The sequence below is a fragment of the Cervus elaphus genome, chromosome 23, assembly GCF_910594005.1.
Source record: "Cervus elaphus chromosome 23, mCerEla1.1, whole genome shotgun sequence".
Classification (NCBI taxonomy): domain Eukaryota; kingdom Metazoa; phylum Chordata; class Mammalia; order Artiodactyla; family Cervidae; genus Cervus; species Cervus elaphus.
Genome location: NC_057837.1, coordinates 61,622,292 through 61,646,553, shown reverse-complemented (window position 1 = coordinate 61,646,553; position 24,262 = coordinate 61,622,292). Strand labels below are relative to the sequence as shown.

At 52.2% G+C, this 24,262-nt stretch overlaps 1 protein-coding gene, 1 long non-coding RNA gene and 1 pseudogene across 2 annotated transcripts; 1 reads left to right on the top strand and 2 right to left on the bottom strand.

Annotated features, from left to right (window-relative positions):
* Positions 1 to 82: 82 nt before the first annotated feature.
* LOC122681930 lies at positions 83 to 9,752 on the top strand. Its single transcript, XR_006337149.1, has 2 exons — positions 83 to 7,725; positions 8,117 to 9,752. It is a non-coding gene; the product is annotated as an uncharacterized LOC122681930 (long non-coding RNA).
* A 1,260-nt stretch (positions 9,753 to 11,012) lies between these two features.
* On the bottom strand, positions 11,013 to 16,530 carry LOC122681103 (annotated as a pseudogene).
* Positions 14,611 to 24,015, bottom strand: LOC122681762 (60S ribosomal protein L38-like). The gene is made up of 2 exons (XM_043884191.1): positions 23,697 to 24,015; positions 14,611 to 14,621 (listed from the first exon to the last, which is right to left on the bottom strand). Exon 1 carries the CDS (start codon positions 23,929 to 23,931, stop codon positions 23,719 to 23,721), a length of 213 nt encoding a protein of 70 aa, XP_043740126.1. The 5' UTR covers positions 23,932 to 24,015; the 3' UTR covers positions 14,611 to 14,621; positions 23,697 to 23,718.
* Between the last annotated feature and the right edge of the window lie 247 nt (positions 24,016 to 24,262).

Below are 24,262 nucleotides of genomic sequence, written 5' to 3'. Positions count from 1 at the left end.
GAAATGTTGTGAAGTAATTAGCCTCCAACTAATAAAAAAATTTAAAAAAAAAAAAAAAAAAAAAAGAAATTCCTATTTTTCATCCTGCTGAATGAAACAGAGAAGCTGTGAGACTTCGTGGGTGCTTTGGTCTGGGCAGCAGAGAAAAGGGGAGACAGACTCTCCCTTCGTACGTACCCTGGGACTTTCAGTTCAATCAGCAGTTCTCTGAGCTGCTCACTACGTTCTTGGCAGCCCCAACTTCAAATATTCTGCCCCTTTGTCCCTTTGGGGACCCTTATACTTGTTAGATCTTTCCCGTGGGTTTTTGATTTGGAAGTGATGGTCCCTGTAACTGTGTACAGGGCACGGTGCTGGGATGGTAGGGGACGTGATGAATCAGGACCCCTGCCACTCACCGTCGAGGAACTTGAAATCAAGAAATGCACAGGAAATCATAAATCCACGTGGGCAAGCTGTGAGCGGTGGAGTGGAGGAGGACACTGGGTCACAGCGCCCTGGGAGGAGAGGTGGCCAGGCGCTCCAGACTGGTCCGGAGTCAGGGCGTGGTCACTTTGCCCTGACAGGCCCGAAGAGGGGGATCTGAGGGCCACACTTCCAGGTCACGTGGCCTGTGCGTTGTGAGAGATGAAGAAGCTGCCTCTGGCTTCTTTGGAGAGCCCCCGTTTACCTACTGTTGACTAAATAAAGGCTTAGAGAGGCTTATGGAATAAGGCTGCTTTCACATCAAAGGGCTCTTACAAAACAGCTTGGTGATGAGTTAAGTACAAATGAATCAGAAACAGATGGACTCAATTTCCTCGAAAATACCCCTGGGCTTCAACAAGAAGAGAGAAAGTGCTCAGCCAAAGGCATTGTGGGTTTTTGCTGATCCTAAAATATGCTCAGTGATTTGGCCTGAAACAGAGCCGAGATGTAGGGACTGTCAGACTCCAAGTCATTACAGGGTCCAGCTGGCGTCTGGCCAACACATCAGCTGATCCCCAGCAGCCCCTCCCCACTCTCCTCGGTGGCCCAGGAGGAGACCCCATTGGCTTGGTCCTGCTCTGGCTTTGCAAGCCCGGACAGAAAAGCCAGTGAGACCTTTCTTTTCCCTGGCTCTAAAATGCAAGAGTTAATTTAGATGATCTCTTAAGGCTTTTTCAGCATGGGTGTTCCATGAGCAATAATAACAGTAATAATTGCCAACATTTACTGAATGATTCCTTATGCCAGGCACTGCTGTGTTAAAAGCTTTATATACATTGGCTTGTTTTACTTCTTTCAGCAGCCTTGGGCTAGCACTATAATTATCTCTATTGTACAGATGAGGAAACTGAGGCTCAGAGAGTTAGATAACTGGCCCAAAGGCCCACAGCTAGTACACAGTAGAGTCTGGATTTTAACTGAGTGATAAGGTATCTCTTGGTAATATCTAGCCTGTCAAGTTCTGGATTTCCATTCTCATGGCAACTTTCTAGTCCTTGAGTTGGTATTGAATAGTCTCCTGACTACCCTGCCAGAGGCTGTCCATTCTCTAAGAAGTCTTTAGAACTTTGGCCAAAGTAAGCCAAAAACACAACTTGCCCTTGCTACCCTCCTCTCCCCCAAAACCCTTAAGTGCCTGTGTTAGATGCTGGGGACACCCAGCCTTGCTTTCCAGGAGGTGGACAGCGACTTCGAGGCAGCATGAAAGATGCCCACTAGAGGAAATGTGCAGAACACGCCCTAGGAGCCCCGATGGAGCCCTTTGACCCACTGAGTGAAGCCCAGCAGGAGTGAGGAAGGCTGGTGAGTGGAGATTAAGGATGCAGCAGTAGGCATTGGCGGGAGCTCCCTTGGCACGGAGATGGGAAAAACTTGTGGTGCTTGTGGAAGAACTGGAGGTCATTGAAAATGAGGAAGGCCCTGGGGTATGTGTTGGGGAACCAGAACCACAGGAGAGAAGGCCAGGAAGATAGTCAGGGACCAGATCTTACCAGGTGAGCCTTAGGACTTGGTCTTAAAGGGAGTCACGGACAGGGGTTAAGCAGGAGAGCGGCAGGAGCATCAGTGCCCACCCGCCCCCAGCCTGGTCCCCCTCCGGGCTGACTCCCAGCTCCAGTGGGAGTGGAGGCTTTAAGGGCAAGGGTGTGTCCAGCACAGCTCACAGCAAGCACTCAATCAGTGTTCACCTAACATCCACCACCCACAAGAAGAGCCAGGTCCCCTGACTTGGGTCAGCGAAAGCAGTCTAGAAAGCAAGGACCTGGGCAGTGGTTCCTAACCCTGGCAGCCCTGTAGAATCACCTGGGGAATGCTTGAAAAGCCCCAGCCCTTGAGTCAGGATCTCTGCACAGAGGGGCCTGGCGTCAGTGTTTTCCAGAGCTGCTCAGAACACTGCAGTGTCCAGCCAGCGTTGGAATCACTGACAGCCTTCAGTGTGCATCAGAACCTCCCCGGGTGCTCACCTTGCCCAAGCTCAGACAGACCTGTGAAATCAGCATGGGCCTGAGCAGGCAGGGGTCAGGGCATCTGCAATTTTCACAGGATCCCTGGGTGATTCCAATGGATGTATAACGTTGAGATCCTTGATCCTCTCATTTGGGTATGTTTGCCTCAGCTTCTAAAGTAGGTCTGAGTGTTGATGGGTCAGTGCTGATCAGCAGTTGATCAGAAGGGTGACCCAGATGTAGCTTGAAACCCTTCTCATGAAGCAGTGCGTGTTTGCCGACGCTGCCACTCCTGGGGGCACAGAGAATAGAAATCAGGGCAGTTTCAGAGAACACTCTCCTACAGCACCCGCAGCTCCCTGCTTAGCTGGGTGGCACCAAGTGGCCCTGTTCCTGGGCTCCCAACTCCTGGCTCCACCCTCACCCTCCAGGGCTCTTCTGAGTCCCTCTGTCATGAACACCAAATAAGAATGACGAATGGGGAAGATGTGTTCTAATCATTTAACTGCTCAACTTAGTGGTATGGTCAGAGGATAAAGGGACTTAAGTGCCAGCCTGAGGGGTTCTGATGGTACACAATGAGAAATCGTTCATTTTTCATGCAACAAATATTTACCAAGGGCCTGTTTCATACCAAGCATTGTGCGAGGCCTTGCGGACATCATCGTGAGTAAAACCAACCTCACAGGCTTACTTTCCCCAGGGAGACAGGCAGTTGACAGGTGAAGAAGTACATGATTAACTTGTACTATGGATTAGAACGGGAGTAGTTTTCATGCACCTGGTAGGCTGCAGTCCATGGGGTCGCTAAGAGTCGGACACGACTGAGCAACTTCCCTTTCATTTTTCACTTTCATGCATTGGAGATGGAAATGGCAACCCACTCTAGTGTTCTTGCCTGGAGAATCCCAGGGACGGGGGAGCCTGGTGGGCTGCCATCTATGGGGTCACACAGAGTCGAACACGACTGAAGTGACTTAGCAGCAGCAGCAGTTTTCATGCAAGGCTAGGGAATAGTGTTGGGGGGGTGTTTCTCGCGATGGTCAGGGAACGTCTCTCCAAGGTGACATGGAACCTAATCCTGCAGAACACTAGGGAGCCTGACATGTAATGAATGGAAGGGAGAAGGAGCAGGCATGTGCAGAGGCCCTGAGGCACCCTTGGTATGCTTGAGAAACAAGTGGTTGCAGAAGGAGAGTGCATGGGGATGTGGTGAGGGTGGAGGGAAGCAGGGCCCAGGCACACAGGGCTGTGATAAAGAATCCAGTTCTTCAGCAGGAGAGTCACCTGCCTTTTATCTCCCAAATGAGAGAGCGCATTGGGGTTTGAGTGGTGGGAAGTGAGAAGAATGTGGCATATCATTGGCATTTTGAGGATGTGGGCTTCCAGTTTGAACTCACATGTGACCTGGGGCAAGTTGCTGCCCCCCTGGGCCCCCCAGTTTTCCTCTGTCCGAGGACTGGGCATGTGTGGTCCGTGTCTAGCTATGCGAGTGAGGTGCCCTAGGAGCCTCCAGCTATTCATACAGAAACTGAAGATAAAGAAGTGCCCATGACCCGCGTGGCCATGACATGGAAAACGCTTTGGAAGCTGTGTCACCGACTTTTGTTCATAATTGAGTGAAGTAGTCGCTCTTCTTGACTCAGCTGTTGGGCTGTTGTCCCCAGGGCAGGCGACCCATAAGTAAATACTGATTTATGGAGGCTGAACTGGCCTTATTTCTTGTAATCCCAGGAGAAGAGTACAGAGTGGCTGGGGGGTGGCGGGAGGGAGGGCTGGAGGCCCTGTGGTTGTGGGGATGGGGGCAGGGGGGACAGCGGCTGGGGTGAGGCCAGGCGCTGGGCGCTGGGAAGGTGTCATATTTTATGAATGATTTCCTGACAGGTAGAGCGGCTGACTCAGCTGGCAGCCTCCCATGGGTTGGTGTGTGGGGCCTGCTTTTCCGGAGTCGAATGCTAATCTGCTAGGGGCAGCTGGCTGGGGGGAAGGAAGGGCCCCCAGCTCCGTAGGCTGGGGCGGGCAACTGTGCATCTTTGGCGGTTGTTCTCCCCGAAGAGCTTTTCTTAGCTTGTCCGGGGTGGGCCATGGGGGGTGAGCAGGACTCCCTTCGTCTCTTCTCCTCATGTCTTCCTTTACCTTCTCCCCGCTCCTCCCCTCCACACTCCTCCTCAGAGGCCTGCTGTCAGCAGCTTTCAGTTCCACTGGCCGCCTAGCGCCCTGCCCTTCGCCAAGGGAGGGGGTGAAGGCTGCTCCCCAGGAGCCCCTCCCCCCAGCAGTCCCCCACCTCCCCAACCCCCCGCCCCCGCAGTCAGGAGACTCTTGGGGGATGGGGGGAGTGGGGGCTGAGCTCTCAGAAAACCAGGGTGGCAGAAGGGAGGCAGGATCCTCTGTCCGCTACAGCCCCTGGGAGCACTCTCTTTCAGGAGATGTCCATCTCTCTCTGCATCTCCCCCGCCACCCCCCTCCCCACCCCCCACCCCGGTCAGAGAAGCCATCCAGAGAGAAGCCCTGTGCTTGAGGCCAGCGGGGGAGGATGTTCAGGCCTGTCGGAAAGGCCGGGCAGAGAACGTGTGTTTCTGAGTTTGGGTGTATTTGCCATCACAGAGCGAGACAGGGAGGAAGTCCACAGAGTGTCTGATGGTCTAGGGGGTCTCAGAAAGGCCAGCCAGGGCGGGGGGAGGAGTGGTCCATCCCACAGACACCTTATTCCACTGAATTCTCACCACAACATTAAGAAGCAGTTATTCCTCTTTTTTTTTTAAGATCACATGGCATGTGGGATGCTAGTACCCCCAACCAGGGATCGAACCCACACTTCCTACATTGGAAGCACAGAGTCTTAACCACTGAACCAACAGGAGAGTCCCTTTTTCCTTTAAGAAGTAGTTATCTTCCCCGTTTTAAAGATGAGGAAATCTGACTCAGAGAAGGAAATACATTCCCCCAAAGTCACACAGCAATTAAGTGGGGGAGCGAGGCTTCAAACCAGTCTGCCCAGGTCCAAAGCCATTCCTTACACACCACTTCCTGCCTTTGGAGAGAAAGCCTGTGAAGAAGGAGAATGGGGAGGAAGGGCCCCTCTTATTGGTGAGAAGTAAGGGATGGGGGAGTCAGGGACTTGCATCTAAACTGCCAGGTGATCCTGGGTGACCTGTACCTTTCTCTGCTCCTCTGTTACCCTATCTGGACCAGGAAAAATTTAAGCTAGATGCTTGTGAAATCCCTGCTCCTTTTCAGCATTTTCCTCCTTAAACCACCTCGCCAAGGCCCAGAGTTTCGGAAGAGGCTGGATGCTGGCTGGCCTGAGAGTCCTGGCCAGCTGTGGCCAACAGGGGCATCTCCCTGTGGGCCTCCCACTCTCCTTGTGAGGCTTGCTCAGCTCAGGGAAGGAGCGGTGCCGCTTGGCCTGGAAGGGTCCAGTGACCCTGGCCCGCCCGGGTCTCAGAGAACCAGGCCCAGGACCCCCGTTCTGCCTCCATCCTCAGGGTTCAGAAGGATGCCCAGGGAGAGAAGGATGCCCAGGGCTCTAGGACACCCACACCCACACCCACACCCAGGGCTCTAGGACACACACACACCCTGCTTACACACACACACACACACACACGCACATCCTGCTTCCTCCCTCTCAGGTGTTGATTAGATGATTGGGGGCCTCCAGTAATTATCAACATTTGGCAATTTGCAGGCTACTGACGCAGGCGGTGGGGGCAGAGGAGAGCAGGCACCTCTGGAGGGCAGAGGAAACCTAGTGACTGTGAATCCCCCGGGTCACGCCCCTCCTCCCAGGCTTGTCTGCAGGCTGAGTCAGCCTGGCCCCGGGTCTGGTCTGTGTGTCACACCTGGGAAGAGACCCCAGGCTGTCAGGCCGGGATGAGCAGAGTAGCAAGGGTGGCTAGTGATGCTGACAATAAGACGGGACCAGTTGGCAGGTTTAAACACACTGGCGCCTGGAAGCCCCGTTGCCATTACCTTGGGGGAGCATCTCTGGAGCAATGTGCCAGCTTCCTCCTCCCAGACCTCCTCTTACTGCCTGGGGGCCCGTGGGCAAGTTGCTCACCTCTCTGTGCCTCGGTTTCCTCATCTCTGATATTGGAGCCATGGCTATTCTGGAACTGTGGGAGGAATCCATGACGACAAGCGTGTGTTCTCGGGGCGCACGGTGAGCCCGTCGGTGGCAGCCGTCCCTGCTGGGGTGGCTGTCATTATGGCTGGTGTGACACCTCGCCCAGCACCCCTCTTGCTGCTCCCGAGTGGGGACAACCATCTCCCTCATCCCCTTCACCTCACCACACAGTGTCTTGACGGGGCTTCCGTCCGAACACCTGAACTGTACTTGCTTCTTTCCATGTCTGGCTCCTAGACAGCACAGTCCTGGAATTCTAGGGCCGTGCATCACAGCCGACACCCAATCTTGGTGGGTGGACACTTGGACCATCTCAGCAGAGGGAGGACAGGAGGCGGGCGCCTCCCGCTGGGACTTCTCTGCACTGCGCCTTCTCCACCAGGGTTCCTCTAGGTGAGGCGGCCACTGTCCCACCACTGGGAGAAGCAGCGGGCTGCCCGGACGACAGCCTTGGCCTCGGAAGGAGCCCAGCGGCAGCTCATGTACTTCCTCTTCCTCTCACACCTGCCACATCCTGAACCGAGCTTTCTGTTCCTCTACAGGAGCTGATAAACCTGCCCCCATCACACTTCCCCCAGCTGAGCTTTCTAGAAGGCCCCAAACCTCGGAGGTGCCTGGTATGGATTGCTGGATACCTGCTCTCACGGGATGGGGTTTTCTTCCCCAGGCACCAGCAAGGTAGAGGGGGGCAGCTGGCTAACCAAACAGCCCCCCAATCACCTAAGACATCCTGAAGCGCCGCTCTGCCGGCTTCTGCCCTTGACGTGTGAACTAGTATTGGGCTTACTGGGATGCAGATTAGAGGTGAAACCCGAGTGCGGGGCTGGTTTTGGAGCTCTTCGGGGACCCGCAATGCTCGCAGCCCCACCAAGCCCCCGCATCGTGATGACAGCTCTAATTAGCAGTAAGCAGTGAGGGCCAGGAGGGCCCCTGGGCACAGATGCAGCCGCTGCGAGGCTGACTCTGCCTGTGGGCTGTAACTTGGGCCAGGGCAGCCTCAGCACAGCATGCTTGCTCTCAGGGGCCCTGCTGTTTTGCAGGTGTTGGGCGGCATCCTGGAGATGCGATGCCGAGATCCAACTCAACAAATGCTATGAGTGTCTACTACACACAGGGCACTGGGCCCCTGAAGCGGCCAATGCAGCCCTGCCCTTGGGAAGCCCCAGGTGGACACACGGCCCGCACCAGGTGACTCAGATCTGTTTGAACAGAGAGTTCGTGCCTTGTGTGGGGGCAGTTAGGAAGGGAGCAGCCACCTAGCCGCAGGGCCGTGTGCAAGTCACCTGGGCCTGCCTCGGTTTCCCCATCTGTCAGGCCATCCTGCACGATCTAGCCCCCGCTTCTCCTGTTGTGTCCCGTCCTGCCAGCCTCCCCATCACTGCCTCTGCAGTTCCGGCCTCCTGCGGCCTCCTGGGCTAACTCTTCCTCCTTAGTCACGTCTCAGCTCAGGCGTCACCTCCTCCCGGGGCCTGTCCTGACCACCCCGCCTCTGCCTCCTCCCCTGCCCCACTGTTCCTATGGCACTTGCGTCAAGTCCGACAGTATGTTTATGTGCTGCCACTTGTCTCTGTCTCCCTAGCCCAGAGCTCGGCACTGAATACATATTTGCTGAATGAATGAATGAATGTGCGAGATCCCATGGGGCCTTGCTCATCATGCCATGCTGCTCCTGGAGGGTGGGAAAAGCTTGAAGGATTTTAATGAAGCAGCAACAACAAGACCACAGTTGTGTTGTTAAAAAGCCTTCCTGCCGCCCTGTGAGAGTGAGGAGAGAGGGAGGCGGGAGACCAGCCTAGAGTCTGTCACTGCCTCTTTTCTGCCTCCTTCTCCTCCAGGCCCCACCTCTTCCAAAATGGATTTTTTTTTTTTCAGCTCAGAGCACAGTTCCTCATGAACTGTCATTGTAAATAAGCAGCCTGGAGGCCAGGAAAAAGATTCTTTTTTTCATTCTTTTTTTCCTCCTTGAAAGACTAGCTTCCTGAACGAGCCAGGAGCACCCCTGTGGCCCTCAGGGTGGGTGCCTGATGCACGGTGTGACTGAGAAGTGAGTGTTGGGTGTGTCCTGGCATCTGAGCAGCAACAAGAGGGTCGATGCTGCAGGAGGCACCCTGAGCCCTTGGGGCCGGGGCAGGAGGAAGGCCCGTTGGACACCTGGAAACTCAGGAGCAGCTTGTGGGTGGCTGGGTTCCATGAGGAGACGTCCTCACTTCCTGTCATCAGGTGGCAGGGCGGGTGGTGGACGCCATGGTTAGCTCACCTTAGACAAGCCTCTCCTCCGAGCCCAGCATCCCGGCCATGCTGTAGAGGGGTTCCTAGGAGAGGGTGTCGGGTAAGAAGGACTCTGGGGGTTGAAGTCTTTTTTAAAAATATTTATTTATTTGGCAGCATCAGGTCTTAGTTGTAGCATGCAGCCTCTTCCAGTTGTGGCTTGCAAACCCATAGCTGCAGCTTGTGGGCTCTGGTTCCCCAGTCAGGGAGCAAACCCAGGCCCCCTGCATTGGGAGTGCAGAGTCTTAGCCACTGGACCACCAGGGAGGTCTCTGATTATTTTAGCCACGCAGACAAGGGGAGGAATCCTTGCCTGAATTCCCTGGGGTGTGACGGGGGGAAGGGGGGAACATGGCCCACCAGGAGGGCCCCAAACTTGTGGCAGACAGAGATGATTGGCAGGCTCCCAGCAGATAGGAGAGATTGAGTCCAGGGACATGGAAACACAAAAATGCAGACAGAGGAGAGGTTAGCGGGCTGAGCAGGAACTCAAAGCCTGGGGTCCCCGCTTGGGGTCAGGGCTGAGCTCATTGAGTTTATCTGAGTTTATCTGGGTTCTCTCCTCTGGGCTGTTGTTTGTTGTGCAACATGGGCTGTGCCAGCCTCGGTTTCCCCACCTGTTCACAGGAATAATAAGATTTGTAGCATCCATTTGCCATGAAGCCCATGAAGACATTGCACAAGTCAAGTTCCAAATTCTAACCATCTGAATTCTGACTGAGGAGCTTTGAGAGAAGAGTGTGGCAGAGGATGAGGTGGTTAGATAGCACCACTGACTCAATGGATGAATTTGAGCAAACTCGGGGAGATAGTGGAGGACAGAGGAGCCTGGCACGCTGCAGTCCATGGGGTTGCAAAGAGTCAGACACGACTGAGTGACTGAACCACAACAGCAAGCTTTGAGAGATGAAGATCTGGAGAGAAATAAAGCCAGAAGAACAATGTAAGGATGAAAGAGTTAAAATTGTCTTTTTTTTTTCTTTTGTTCTTTTTTTGGTAAGGGGAGTTTTTTTGTGAGGAAGGGCAGACATAGATACCATCTGTAACAAAAGTTCTGAAGGTGGGATAAAGGAACACTGGCACATCCTTTGAGGTGGGCTGGGTATTGTTACTTTTGTCCTATAAGTTCAGGCACTCGGGACTTCCCTGGTGGTCCAGTGGCTAAGACTCTGCACTCCCAATGCAGGGGGCCTGGGTTCGCTCCCTGGTCAGGGAACTAGATCCTACATGCTGCAACTGAGACCTGATATAGTCAAATAAATATTTTAAAAACAAATAAATAAATCTAGGCATTCTGGGGACTTCCCTGGTGGTTCAGTGGTTAAAACTCCACGCTCCCAATGTAGGGATGCATGGGGCCAGGGTTTGACCCCTGGTCAGGAAACTAAGATCCTACACATGTGGAGCAGCCAAAAAAAAAAAAAAATCCAGGCGCACTCCAGGCTAACCTGACGGAACCCCTGACTCAAAGGCGCCCCCTGGTGGTCGACTCTAAAATCACTGAAAGTTCTCCCACTTGCTTTTTTTCTCCTTTACTATTGAGCTTCACTGGTGGCTCAGCTGGTAAAGAATCCACCTGCAATGCGGGAGAACTGAGTCCAGTCCCTGGGTTGGGAAGATCCCCTGGTGGAAGGTATAGCAACCTGAACCAGTATTCTTGCCTGGAGAATTCTCTTGCATGGAGAATCCCCATGGACAGAGGAGCCTGGCGGGCTACAGTCCATGGGGTCCCCAAAAACAGGACACGACTGAGCGGCCAAGCACAAAGCAAAGTAGTGTGCTTTTTTCTGAACACCAGACTAATACATCCAAAAACAACATATCTTCTGTAGGACAAGTTCCTAGAAGCCCCAGGGCTGGGTTGGTAGATGTTAGCATTTTGCATGTGGGCAGGTGACATCTAAGTCTCTTTCCAAAATACTTTGGTTCAGATTAACATAAACACCAAGATGAGACCAGGTGGGTCACTTCCGCCATGTGTCCTGGCCATAAAATGCAAGGGCTGGATTTTTTTTTTTAAAGAAACAAAGTAAGGAAACCGTCTTCTCTGAACAGCGAAGGCCCTGCTTTGTGCTCACAGGTGGGAGTGTTGAGACTCACCTACAGCTGAACCAGCCAAGGCTGGAAGAGGCTGGCTAGGCAGTGCCCTGCCCAAGCTTGCACAGCTCATGGGTCTTCCCAGACCTGCCTGATCTCCAGACCCTCTGCTACTCCACGACCCCACCCTCCTCCCCAGCTTCTTCATCCATTCTGCCAGCAAAACAGCGCTGCTTGGACAACAGAGCCAGGCCCTCTGCACCACGGAGGGGACGCCACAGGAGCAAAAGCAGACGTGTCCGTGCACACTGGAAGAATCTCACAAATAAACACACATGTGCAAACAGAGCCAAATGGTGGGGCAAGAGGCACAGATGAGTGTGGGGTCAGGGGAGCCTGGAGCTGGCCAGCCGGTCCTTATGCTGAGGGCACTGGGTCACTGTGAGGGATTTTAAGCAGGGGAGGGGGTGACCTAGTGAAAATCAAGCAGAAAGACCAGCATGTGCTTCAGAAGCCACCATCTGTCCATCACATGTCCCTTGGAGCCCCACCTGGGTCCCTGGGCCTGGGGGACCTGCGGTGGCTGCCATGTGGGGAGCCTGTGGCCGTTGAGCCCACCTTCGGCAGCCAGGTCTGAGGAGCTGGCCACTTCCGCCCCCTGCTCTCCCTGTGGTTGGCTGCTGGGGCCAGGACACCTCGGCCAGCGCAGAGGGGAGTGGGTGGAGGCAGCGGGACGGCCCGGGGGAGGGGGGGGTGCTGGGGCCTCCTACCTCCCAGCTGTCTGTGGTTCTCAGGGCCCGGTCAGCCTCTTCCTGCCATTTGTCCCAGCCCTGGGCCTCATCTGAAAGGACTCTTTCCACGGCTTCTCCCCACCCCCTCTCCTCTGCCTCTCCCTAGGGGACAGGGAGGAGTGTGGGTGGGTACAGAGAGGTGCCCAGCCCTCCTGACAGAGCGGTCTTGGTCCTGGGAGCGGGCTTCTTTTATGGACACTCCTTCCAAACGGTTTCCACTCTTCCCTTCCCAAGTCCTCCTGGGTCTCCTGGGCCCGCTGCCAGCGTTGCCTCCCCAGGTCTAGTCAGAATCCCCTTTTCACCCAGCAGTGTGTGCCAGGCCCCCACGTGATGCCAGGGCTAGTTAGACGGGTTGGGGGGAGACCAGGACAGAGGGTGGGATGCACCCTGCCCTTCGGAGCTCACAGCCCAATGGGAAGATTCAGGGTCAGCTCCAAGTAAGAGAGAGAAATATTCTTCTAGAACTGTGTGTGCAAAGCGCTGTGGGCTTGAAGGAAGAAGGGGAGGTGGGGCTGTGATCAGAGAAGGAAGAGTCCATGACTTCCTCCCCTAGACTTCCAGACATAAGGTCTGGTGTGATGAGAAATAGGGAGGACATGGAAAGCAACCCCCCCCCCACACACACTCACACGCTGTGGCTCATTTCCCCCACAGAACTAAGGCTACTTAATTTGAAGGACTATTCTTCAGTCTGAAATGATAGCCTTCCTGTTTTTTTGGTGTTTTGATGTCCTTTCCAGAAGGTATTTGGTTGTTGTTGTTTTTTATTGTGGTTGAAGAGGCCATAACATGAGTTATGCTCTTGTAACAAATTGTTAAGTGTATGGCCCAGAATTGCTAACTGGATGCCCAGTGCTGTACAACAGATCCTTAGAACTTAGTCCTCTTGCTTCACTGAAAGTCCACCCTCGCTGACAGCAATTCCCCTCCCCTCGGCTCCTGTCAACCACCCCTCTCCTTTCTGTTTCTATGAGTTTGACTGTTCTAGGTGCCTCGTTTAAGTGGAATCACACAGTATTTGTCCTTCTGTGACTGGCTGATTTCACTTCGCATGTCCTCAAGTTTCCATCGGTATTTAGCGTCAGACAGGATTTCCTTCTTTTCTGTGGCTGAAGAGCACTTCATTGTATGTGTCCACCACATTTTCTTTTTTTTTTTAATGTGCAACTTTCAATTATTTATTTAAACATTTTATTTACTTTATTTAAACTTTTTATTTCTTTATTTTTGGCTCAGGAGTTGTGGCACATGAGCCCAGTTGCCTGTGTCGGATCCTCCTGGACCAGGGATTGAACCCAAAGCCCCTGAATTGGCAGGTGGACTCCCAACCACTGACTACCAGGGAGGTCCCACCACATTTTCTTCACTCTCGTCCATCCATCAGTGGGCATGTAGGTTATCTCCAATTCCGTTGCAATGCTAGAGTCAAATGCAAATGTATTTTGGGGATCCTGATTTCACTTCTTTTGGCTATATGTCCAAAAGTGCGATTGCTAGATCACATGGTATTTAATTTATTTTGAGGAACCCCCATACTGTTTTCCCTAACAGCTGCACCATTTTACATCCCCACCAACAGTGCCCAAGGGTTCCCTTCTTTATATCCTCCAACACTTGTTAACTCTTGTCTTTTCGATAATAGCCATTCTAACACATGTGAGCTGATATCTTATTGTGGTTCTAATCTGCATTTACCTGATGATAAGGTGTGTTGTGCCCTTTTCACACGCTTGTTGGCCGTCTGGGGTCTCTCTGGAGAAAAGTCTGTTCGGGCCTTTTGAATTTTTTTTAAGATGTGTTTATTTATTAGTTCACTTATTTATTTATTTATGGCTGGGTCTTTGTTGCTGCACAAGCTTTTCTTCAGCTGCGGCGAGTTGGGGGTAGTCTCTAGTTGTGGTGCATGGGCTTCTCATTGCTGTGGCTTCTCTTGTTGAGGAACATGGGCTCTAGAGCACTGGCTCAGTAGTTGTGACGCAAGGGTTTAGTTGTCCTGAGGCGTGTGGGATCTTCGCGGAGCTAGGATCGAACCCGTGTCCCCTGCATTGGCAGGTGGATTCTTTACTACTGAGTCACCAGAGAAGCCCCCCTTTGCCCATTTTTAAATTTGGTTATTTGGGTTTTTGCTATTGAATTGTAGGAGTTTCTTATCTATTATATGAGTGCTATGTGCTAAGTCACTCCAGTCGTGTCTGACTCTTTGCGACCCCATGGACTGTAGCCCGCCAAGCTCCTCTGTCTGTGAGATTCTCCAGGCAAGAATGCTGGAGTGGGTTGCCATGCCCTCCTCCAGGGGATCTTCCCGACCCAGGGATCGAACCGCATCTCTTACGTCTCCTACATTGGCAGGCGGGTTCTTTACCACGAGCTCCACCTGGAAGATGATCACATATATGGCTCACAAATTTCTTCTGTAAGTTTGCCTTTTTGTTCATTGTTTCTTTTGCTGCGCAGCAGCTTTTTGGTTTGATATAGACCCACTTGTCTATTTTTCCTTTTGTTGTCTGTGCTTTTGGTGTCATACCCAAGAACTCATTGCCAAGACCAATGTTATGAAACTTTTCCCCTATGTTTTCTCCTAGCAGTCCTATAGTTTCAGGTCCTATGTTTAAGTCTTCAATCCATTTTGAGTTGACTGTATATGGTGGAAGATAAGGGTCCAGTTTTATCCTTTTGCACATGGATATCCAGTTTTCCCAGCACCAGTCGTTGTTTGATTTTAAGGGCCTACTTTGGCAGAATAACAAATTTTCAGTCCTTTGACGGTTCCCTAAGGTTTCCTTAGAAATGTTACTGGTCTGTGAAATCCTGTGAACCAGATTTTTATTATCGTGACTAATTAAATTTTAAAAACTAGGATGTGTGGTCCAGTATACACATGCCTCTTATGAAAAGAGTGGGTCAGTCAGCAAGGTTCCAGAAAATCTGGACCGTAGGAAGGGTCCATGTCCTTGGTGGCCACATCCCAGTCTGACTGGTGGTTCATTCCTTCTCCCCACTCAGACCGTGAGCACTTTGGAGTTCACAGCTCTGCAGAGGAGGTGCTCATTAACATCTGTTCACTGCCTTGCAGCCAGGGGTGCCGAGATCAGAGAGGTGAAGCCCTTTGCCCGCATCACAGAGCGGCTCAGGCAGAGGGGGCCCGGCCTGGGGTCTCCAGTTCTCGGGCCAGCACTGTTCTGACTGCCCTGTTATCAGCATGTGTCTCTCTGCCTGCACTGAACAAAACCTCCCTCCCCTTGTAGTCCAGGTTGGCTGACAAAGAGCTCTTTTCCTTCTGAACTGGAAAGCCTTGATATTGTAGAGATGGAGCTTGTGCCATCTCAGTGTCTCCACCAGTGGCCAGCATGGCACCTGGCACATGAGGAGAACACGGTAACTGTCTGAACGAAGGGATGACCAGCATTTCCACCTGGAAGCCAGAAATCAGAAAATTTAGATTCTATTTCCTGCCTGGCTGCAGGTTTGTTCCGTGACGCAGAGCAGGTCCCTTCCTGTCCCTTGGCCTTAGTCATCTCATCTGTTAGTAATAATAGCATCAATCATAATAGATAACGTGTAATGAGTGCCTCATATGTGTCAGGCATTATGCTAGCCCCCCCCCTTTTTTTTAAATTGCACAGTTTTTTTTTTTTTTTTGGCTAAATTGCACACTTTATTTTTAAGAAATTTTATTTAATTTTTGGTTGCACTGGGTCTTCATTTCTGTGCTTGGGCTTTCTCAAATTGCAGCAAGCGAAGGGCTACTCTTCGTGGCAGTGCAGACTTCTCACTTCTCACAAGAGTGTGGTAGCCTCTCTTGTGGATCACAGGCTCTAGGTGGGTGGGCTTCAGTAGTTGTGGTACACAGGCTTAGTTGCCCTGCAGCATATGAAATCTTCCTGGACCAGGGATCGAACCTGTGTCCCCTGCACTAGCAGACAAATTCTCAGCCACTGTGCCACCAGGGAAGTCTGCTCGCTGCGTTTATAGCTATAAACCCGTTTATTCCTCCCAGTCACCCCCAGAGGTAGAGATTATGATTCCTCTGGAATACAGATAAGGAAACACTTGCCCAAAAGGGTCAACTAGCTTGTCCAAGGTCACATGGTTAGTTAGAAAGACAGCAGGGATTCAAGAGCATGCAGGCTGATCCCAGAGATCACCTCATCACTAGATGATATTGAGCGTTAGAAGATCTATCTTTTCTTGCTCAGAAATGCAGTGATTCTTCGAGATACAGAAAGTGGCAGCCGTTTCAATTCTGGGCCTTTGGCAAAATGTTTCTGGTTGAGTTCCTGTAGACTTTGTTAAATAGCAACTGTGCAGATCTCTTCCTGGGAGGAAGGCAACTGTTAAGACAGGGTTACATGTCTATCACAGGGTTATAATGATAATTTCTATATTGACTCTATGTTGAAATGATAATATTTGTGATATATTGGGTTAAATAAAATACATTATTAAAATGAAAGTCACCTGTTTCTTTTTACTTTTTTTTTTTTTTTAACAACAATACTGGTATTTATTCTGAAAGATAATTGTGTGTTCCAAGTAGCATAACAACTTCCAACATGATCTCTAAACCTCTAGGGATAATTAGTGGTTCTGAACCATGCTTTGGAAAGCATTTCCAGCTGTCTGTGCGGGATTTATCTCTGTTCCACCATTGGAAATAGGTGCACTTGTTGCTGAAGGAACTTTAAATTCTTTTGCTGCAAACTTTAAGACTGTTGTGAAAGGTGTATTTTTGGGAACATGAGTACTCTGTAAGGCAGCCTTGGGTCCAAGGTCAGTGTGATCTTAAAGGAAACTGTGGTGGAACCAGCCTGGGCAAACACCCCATACCAACTCCCTCTTTTTCCTTCTTTTCCTGTGGCTACTAGAAAATTGTAAATTGCACATGTGGCTGACATTCTGTTCCTATTGGACTGCGCCGCTCTAGCCGCGCTGGCTTTCCTTCAGCTCCTAAAGGGCGCCAAGCTCTTCCCAGCCCCTGATCCTTCTTCCCAAAGCTCTTCTCCACCCCCTTCTCAGCTGCCCCGCCCCAGCCCCACCCCTGCTGCCTGACCACATGCCTCCTTGCAGGACCACAGAGAACCCTTCTGTCTGCATGTTTGTTGTCTTGTTTTAAGCATTTTTCTCTTTTTGGCTGTGCTGGGTCTTCATTCCTTTCTCTAGTTGCCACAAACAGTGGTGTATGGGATTCTCATTGCGGTGGTTTTTCTTGTTGCAGAGCATGGGCTGCAGGGCACTTGGGTTTAATAGTTGTGGCGCATGGACTTAGTTGCCCCGAGGCATGTGGGATCTTCCCGGACCAGGGATCAAACCCGTGTCCCCTGCACTGGCAGATAGAGTCCTAACCACTGGATTACCAGGGAAGTCCTGTTGGCACGTGTTTTTCATTTTTCTCCCCCCAGATGGTGTGCAGACTCCGGAGGCTCTGTTTTCAGTCCAGTACCTGGGTCCTCGTTGGTCAGGGAAGGCCCATGGTCAGACGGAGGCCTGAGTTCGGGGGAAGGATGAGAGCTGGTCCACACTCCTCCCCCTGGAGATGGGGGCGGGGGTCTTAAGTCAGAGGGCTCCTCCTGCTGGTGGCCAGGGTTTCCCTGAAGCAGGAGTAGGCAGTCAGTGGCTCTGAGCGGAACACACGGGCTGAAAAGGAGCTTTGGGCTTTTCGTGGGGTGCTGGGAACCTGCTGCCTGGGTAGACCCCATGCTGCAGAGCTCTCAGGCTTCGTGAGAACTCAGCTGGCAGCCGGGCCAGCTGCCGCCGTCTGCCAGGCCCTCAGGAAACACCAGGGCAGCCCCAGAGGGCTTGGGCTCTGCTGGGGTTCCCCAGGGTCTGTCTCAGCTCTGCTGCTCACCAGCATGTGACCTCAGCGGGTCACTCAGCTCCCCTCCAAATGAGTCTTGGCTTGCTGCCTGGGGCCGGTGAGGACACAGGGAGGGCTGTCCTCTCTCCAGCGCCGACGGGGCATCGTGTGGGAACACACAGATGCGTAGGCCACCCCAGGATCCTTGTGCCCAGTGCTCCCTCCCTGCCATCAGCCGCCCCCGCAGGGTGCTGGCCGCCGTGGGGACAGAAGCAGTGCATGGCCTCCGTTCCTGAGCAAGACCCCCCCCTCCTGCTACGCGAGGACCACTAGGTCACCACCCCATTCTGTGTTCTCATCCCGAGGACGCCGACCACGGCAGGATCTGGAGGAGGAGGCGGCACCACCGTTTCTGTGAAGAGTCCTGTGGGTTTTAATTGGCCACAAGCTCAGAGGGAGCCCACGGGTGACCTGATTGCTAAAATAGCCAGGGAGGAGGACAGAAGCTTCCAGAACCGGGAGGAGGTGGCAGAAAGGAAGTGAGGGCACTGTTCTTGGAACTGGTCCCCCTCTGGAGAGCAGGGAGCCCCCCCCCCCGCCCCCCGCCTCTGGAAACCTCTGCTAGCCCAGCCCCTGTGGGTGAGAGCAGGGTGGGGCAAAAGTAGGTGGCTGCTAGCTGCAGGGCTGGGCCACTGGGGGCAGGACAAATGCTGCTTTCTGACTCTCCGGTCTTCTCCAAACACTGCTCTTGAATGAGTCCAGATGGCTTTTCTAAGACAGGGCCACTGCCCCTGGGCTTTGGCCGCTCAGGTTAGAAGCAGCCGGGAGCGTTGGGATTGGAAGGGCCCCGGGGGACCAGGTGGGCTGGGCATTCCAATCCCATACGGGGAAGCTGGGAGCCTGCCTGAAGATGACACGGGCCAGCTCTCCTTCAGCCCTCCTGCTCTCTGAAAGAAACGCAAGGAACAAAGAAGACGGCTTCTCTCATAGTAGATAATGAACGTTCAGATTCTCAGCCCTGGGAAGGATCATCTCCCTGGGTCCCCAGCCAGGAAATTTACAGACCCTTCCAGAGGGCCTGTTGTGGGGAGCCTGGGCCCCAAGAAGGCAGTGTCCCCTTGCTGGTTCCTCCATGGGCTGGGGTGGCTGGTGAATCTCCTGCCCTCCGGCGAGGACAGAGCCCAGCGGGCCCCCAGCTTGGGGTGGGGGAAGGGGGCAGGTGGGGAGGGTGAGCTTGGGCTAGAGCAAGCCCCGACTCTGCTTTTTGTTTTATGTCTAATTATAAAAGCAATTTGTACTCATTATAAAATTTGGGAACTACGAAAAGGTAGAAAGGAGAAAATGAAAGTCATCCGTCATCCCAGCGCTCAGAGATAACACTGTTGCAGTTTTTTTGTAGTTCTCTCCAGCCCTGTTTTTCTGCATGGGTCACACACATGTATATTAGCATGTGTTTTAATTGTAACCGTACTCTATAGCTGATTCCTCCCTCCTCCCCCCGCCCCACATTACATTATATTGTGAACACTTTTTCACAGCATTCAAGTTTCCTTTAAAGTTATTTAATGGCTGTATAATATTCTATTAATAATTTATTTAGCCATTCTCTCCTTTTTAATTCTTCTCTTTTGACTCTCTCTTTTTTTTAACCAAGGGAATTGGGCAGTTTTAAAACTTCCACGTGAAAATATAAACCCAGCTTTTCAGCTGCCAAGATGGAGCGACCCTGAGCCATGCTGTCTGCTGGTCACACTGAGAGGGACCCTTGGTTTAACATCTCCGAGCAACGGCAAAGGATGAGCATTTGGAAAAAATAAACAATAAAACCCAGCAGCACCACCGGGGAGGGTGAGGAAGAGGGCTTCCCTCTGTGCCCGGAGCCATGTGGGTGTGCCCATCCTCTGGGCAGCGTCCTGGGATGCCAGGTGGAGGAAAGGGTTGGGCTGTTCGCTGTTCACTCTCTGCTTGTGATGAGCTGACGTGTGGACTCAGGCAAGTCCTCTGACGGCTTCGTCTCTCCTCTCCCGAGGCTGTAATGTGGACTTTATGCTGGAGTGGCTGGAATCAAACCCCATGATGGTGCCTCTGACCCAGCACTGCCTCAGTAGGGACCAAAGGAACCAGGGCTTGGTGGGGCCTGTATGAGCCATGGACCCTCTCCCGGCTCTCAGACTCTCTGTGGTATCCCCGGCCCCCGGAGTCTGTGGCTACCCCCTGAATTGCTGGCCCTTGGCATTCCGGTTGTCCAGACCGGATGACTCCAGACCCCTTGGAATACCTCTGGCCTCCCCGGGGCCCTGATTTCGTCCCTAGCAAGGCACTTATTGGGCTTCCCTGCCTTTTCCAAATCCCTGCTCAGCAGCCCAGAGCCGGGCCTCGGTATGACCCATAGAGAACCCTGAGGTCTGCTGCCTCCCCCAGCATTTCCCGAGAAATTTCCTGTTGTAGTTGGGGCTCAGGAGTCATGCAAGCAGGGTTTTTTGGGGATTCAAAGCTGGACATTCTAGAATGTACGCTTTAGGAGGGCGGGAACCATGTACCCTCAGAGCCCAGCACCAGGCCTGGCCTGCAGTAGACCCTCAGTAACTACTAGCGGATCGAGGCCAGCAGGGGCCTCTGACTGCTTCAGTTCTCCTTTCCATCCTGCCCCACCAGGCCACGAGCTCTGGGAGAGCAGAGATCAGCCAGGTTTACCTGAGTCTTCAGTGCCCAGTAAAGACACTGGCACATGAAGAGGGTCCACGAATGTGCAGAGGAACTGAGACCAGATGGATGGATGAGTAAGTTATGTCCCAAGAGAGTCAGAGCTCACCATGCCGGCCCTACCTTCTCCCCACCTCTTCCATATGGGTCCCTTCCCTCCCACTGAAGGGTCCCTTCCTCTGTCCCTCCTTGGTTGAAACTGAGGCTTGCTGGCTGTGTGACTTTGGACAAGTCACTCAACCTCTCTGAACCCCCACTGCGTTTTCTGTAAAATGGGGCTGATATTGAAAGCATGGGGAGGCTTCAGTGGCTAGCACAGTCAGCGCCCGGCAGGCGGCCGTCACTCAGGAAGAAGCAGCCCCTCTTGTGGGCAGCAGTCTGGCCTCTCTAGCGATGTGAGCCCTGTGACACCAGCTGGCTGGCTGCTGACTGATGAAGTGTAGAAGATGCTCTTGGGCAGAGGTCGTGGAGGGTTCTGGATCCCATGAGACCTGGCAGCTGTCCCCGGCACTCCGCCCTTGGGTGTCCTCTCTCCTGCTGGGAACGTAGGTGGGGGAGCTTGGCCAGGAGGGGGACCCGCTCCTTTGGAGAGCAGCGGGAAGGAGGCTGGCTGTATCTTCTCCCCAGGATTTGGCGCCCGTCCCCCCCGGGGCAGGCCAGGGACAGCAGCTGTGTGATGGAGGCTCCAGGTCCTCTAGGCCCCCTCACTCAACCCTCTGGGCTTCCAGGCTTTAAAATGGGGGGAAATACAGCCAGACTGAAGATTTATAAGCCTGTTGAAAGCAGCAAATAGGAGGGTGTCCATGAAAGTGGCTGCTGTCATGCATGCTCCTGAGATTATAATACAATCACTAGCTCGACTAAGAGCTGGTCCACGGAGGCGGGCACATGCCCACCCCCTCAAAGCTGTGAGAGGCTGCTGTCCCTCCCACACAGGTGCTGTAGGGCGTGGGCAGCTGACTTCCTCCCTCAACTTCTGCATCCTCACCTGCAAAGTGAGGGCAGCCACCCTCCAGGGATCCTGTGAGGAGGCACTGCAGCTGTAAACGTGAGGGGCCTGGCTAAGTCCAGACTCAAGGATAGTGACTGCTCCGGGGGCCTCCCCAGCCACGCAGCTCGCAGGATCTTCCCCGACCAGGGAGTGAACCCAGGCCATCACAGCAAAAACCCAGAATCCTAACCATTAGGCCACAAGGGAAGTCCTCCCTGGCCTTCACTTTGCCCACCTGTAATATGAAGATGACGATCCCACCCACCCTTTATGTCATCTGCTGATGGTGGTGGTGGCTAAGTCGTCTCTGATTCTTGCGACCCATGGACTGTAGCCCTCCAGGCTCCTCTATCCATGGGATTTCCAAGCAAGAATACTGGAGTGGGTTGCCATTTCTTTCTCCAGGGGATCTTCTCGACCCAGGGATTGAACCCATGTCTCCTGCATTGTAGGCTGATTCTTTATCATCTGAGCCATGAGGGAAGCCCCAGGTTATTTGGAGTTCTCAATAAAATGAACCATACGACCCCCTTCCTCCAGCTCCAACCAGCATGAGTGCCTAGCATGCAGAAAGTGCTCATTTATCTATTTTCATGGGAATTTTGCTGGTGGTAGCAAAGCCAGGCAGGGTGAGAACCTGCCCCACACCTCCCCCGCCTGCCTTCTGCCTGCCGCTCTCCTCCTTGGCCCACGATAGGAGACTTGGACAGATGGGAGCAATGTGACCTCCATCCAGCTCGCCAGGCCAAACTGCGTTCCCAGCATCTTTGGAGCACGAGGCCAGCATCATGGCCTGGCAGCAGCTGCCACCTGCAACCCAAAGGTGGCCGAGTGTCCAGGCTGGGCCTTGGGGTCTTGGCTAGGCCTGGTCTTCTGCTGCGCGGCCCTTGGGCCATCTCCCAGCTGCTCAAGGCCATCACAATCTCCCTTTCCGCTCACAGTGCCAGAGCTCCAGGGAAATATCCGAGACACAGCAAAAAGCTTTATTCTTTTTTTTTTTTTTCTGGCTGTAAAAGTAATTCTGTTCATTGCAGGGGGAAAAAATAGAAAAATATAAAAAAAGAGTACCCCAAATTTCAAACTTCCAATTGTTTTTCTGCATATCCACATATAGAGGTAGAGTGTTTTTACAAGAATGGAACCCTATGACACTCAATTTTTAAAAATTGGAATGAGTATATTTTTAATTTAAGAAATTTGAAATTATACCCTTTAAAACAGTGTTTAATTATTTATGTATTTCTGGCCATGCTGGGTGTTCACTGCTTTTCTCTAGTTGTGGCGAGCAGGCCCTACTGTCTAGCTGCAGTGCCCACGCTTCTCATTGTGGTCGCTTCTCTTATTGCAGAGCATGGGCTGTAGGGCGCATGGGCTTCCATAGTTTTGACATACAAGCTCAGTAATTGTGGCACACAGGCTTTGCTGCTCTGTGGCATGTGGGATCTTTCCAGACCAGGGATCAAACCCGTGTCTCCTGCCTTGGCAGGGAGATTCTTTACCACTGAGACAGCAAGGAAGCCCTACTTTATTTTTAAAATATATATTTTTTAATTATTTATTTATTTGACCACATCAGATTCTAGTTGCAGCATGCAGGACCTTTCGTTGTGGCTTTCCGACTTCTCTAGTTGTGGTGCTTGGGCTTAGTTGCCCTGCAGCATGTGGGATCTTAGCTCTCCAATCAGGGATCAAACCCTCGTCCCCTGTACCGGAAGGCAGATTCTTAACCACTTGGCCACCAGAGACGTCCCTTTTAAATCTTTTTATTGTAAAATATGACACATACAGAAAGACTACATAAAATGCTTGCTCTGCTCGACATATAAGGCAAACACCCTTGGAACCTCTGCCCAGGTGAAGAACTCTGCCCGCCCCTGAGAAGTCCTCAGTGTGCCCCATCTCAGGCACGCTCCCTACCTCCGCCCCCCAAAAGTTTCCATTATCCGGATTTTTAAGATGATCACTTTCTTGCTTGTTATCACTCAAGTGTGCATTCCTACATATGCTATGCTTAGTCGCTCAGACCTGTCTGACTCTTTGTGACCCCATGGACTGTAGCCTGCCAGGCTCCTCTTTTATTGAATTCTCCAGGCAAGAATATTAGAGTGGGTAGCAATTCCCTTCTCCAGGGGATCTTCCCAACCCAGGAATCGAACTGGGATCTCCTGCATTGCAGGTGGATTCTTTACCAGCTGAGCTACCAGGGAAGCCCTAGATGCTATAATTTTGCTTAAAAAAAAAATCTTGCCTTTTAAGTCCCTTTATTATTTCTTATTTTTTAAAAAGATTTGTTTACTCGTGGCAGCACGGAGTGTGTTGCTTGCCTGTGCTTCCTCTAGTTGCGGCAAGCAGGGGCTACTCTTCGATGTGGTGTGTGGGCTTCTCACTGCAGTGACTTCTCTTGTTGCAGAGCACAGGCTCCAGGGCGTGTGGGCTTCAGTAGTTGTGGTGCACCGGCTTAGTTGTTCCGAGGCATGTGGGATCTTCCCGGACCAGGGATCGAACCCGTATCCCCCACATTGATAGATGGATTCTTTTTTTTTTTTTTTTTTGAGAATTTAAAAAATTTTAATACAGTTCAAAGCAGCGTGCGTGGTTCATTTCAGTTCCTTCACGGCCAAACCTGGGGGCAGGGACTGCTTCAGCTTCTCTGCCTTCTCTTTGTCTGTGATGACCAAGGTGTAAAGGTATCTGCTGCACCGAACTTTAAACTTCACATTATCCTTGTTTTTCTTGATCTTGACGGACTTGGCATCCTTGCGCCGGGCCGTGAGCAAGAAGTTCTTGATTTCCTCAATTTTGCGAGGCATAGCGACGAGGCGCGGGGCGCGCGGCCGGAACGTCAAGGGGCAAGAAGCGAAGAGAGCGGGAAAGCGATAGATGGATTCCTTATCACTGAGCTACCAGGAAGCCCCAAGTCCCTTTAATCTACGGGTTTATTTTTGTAACTTGCTTTAAAAAAATTAAAAAATCTTGGCAGTGTATCCTGGGCCTTGTCCTTGTGATTCTCATTTTTAATGAATCCATTTTTCCATCCCAGGGATGAACATAACCAACTCATTGCCCTACTGATGGACACTTAGGTTATTCTCACAATTTTGCCGTTACATATAATACTGTGATGGAAAGCTTTTTGCATAT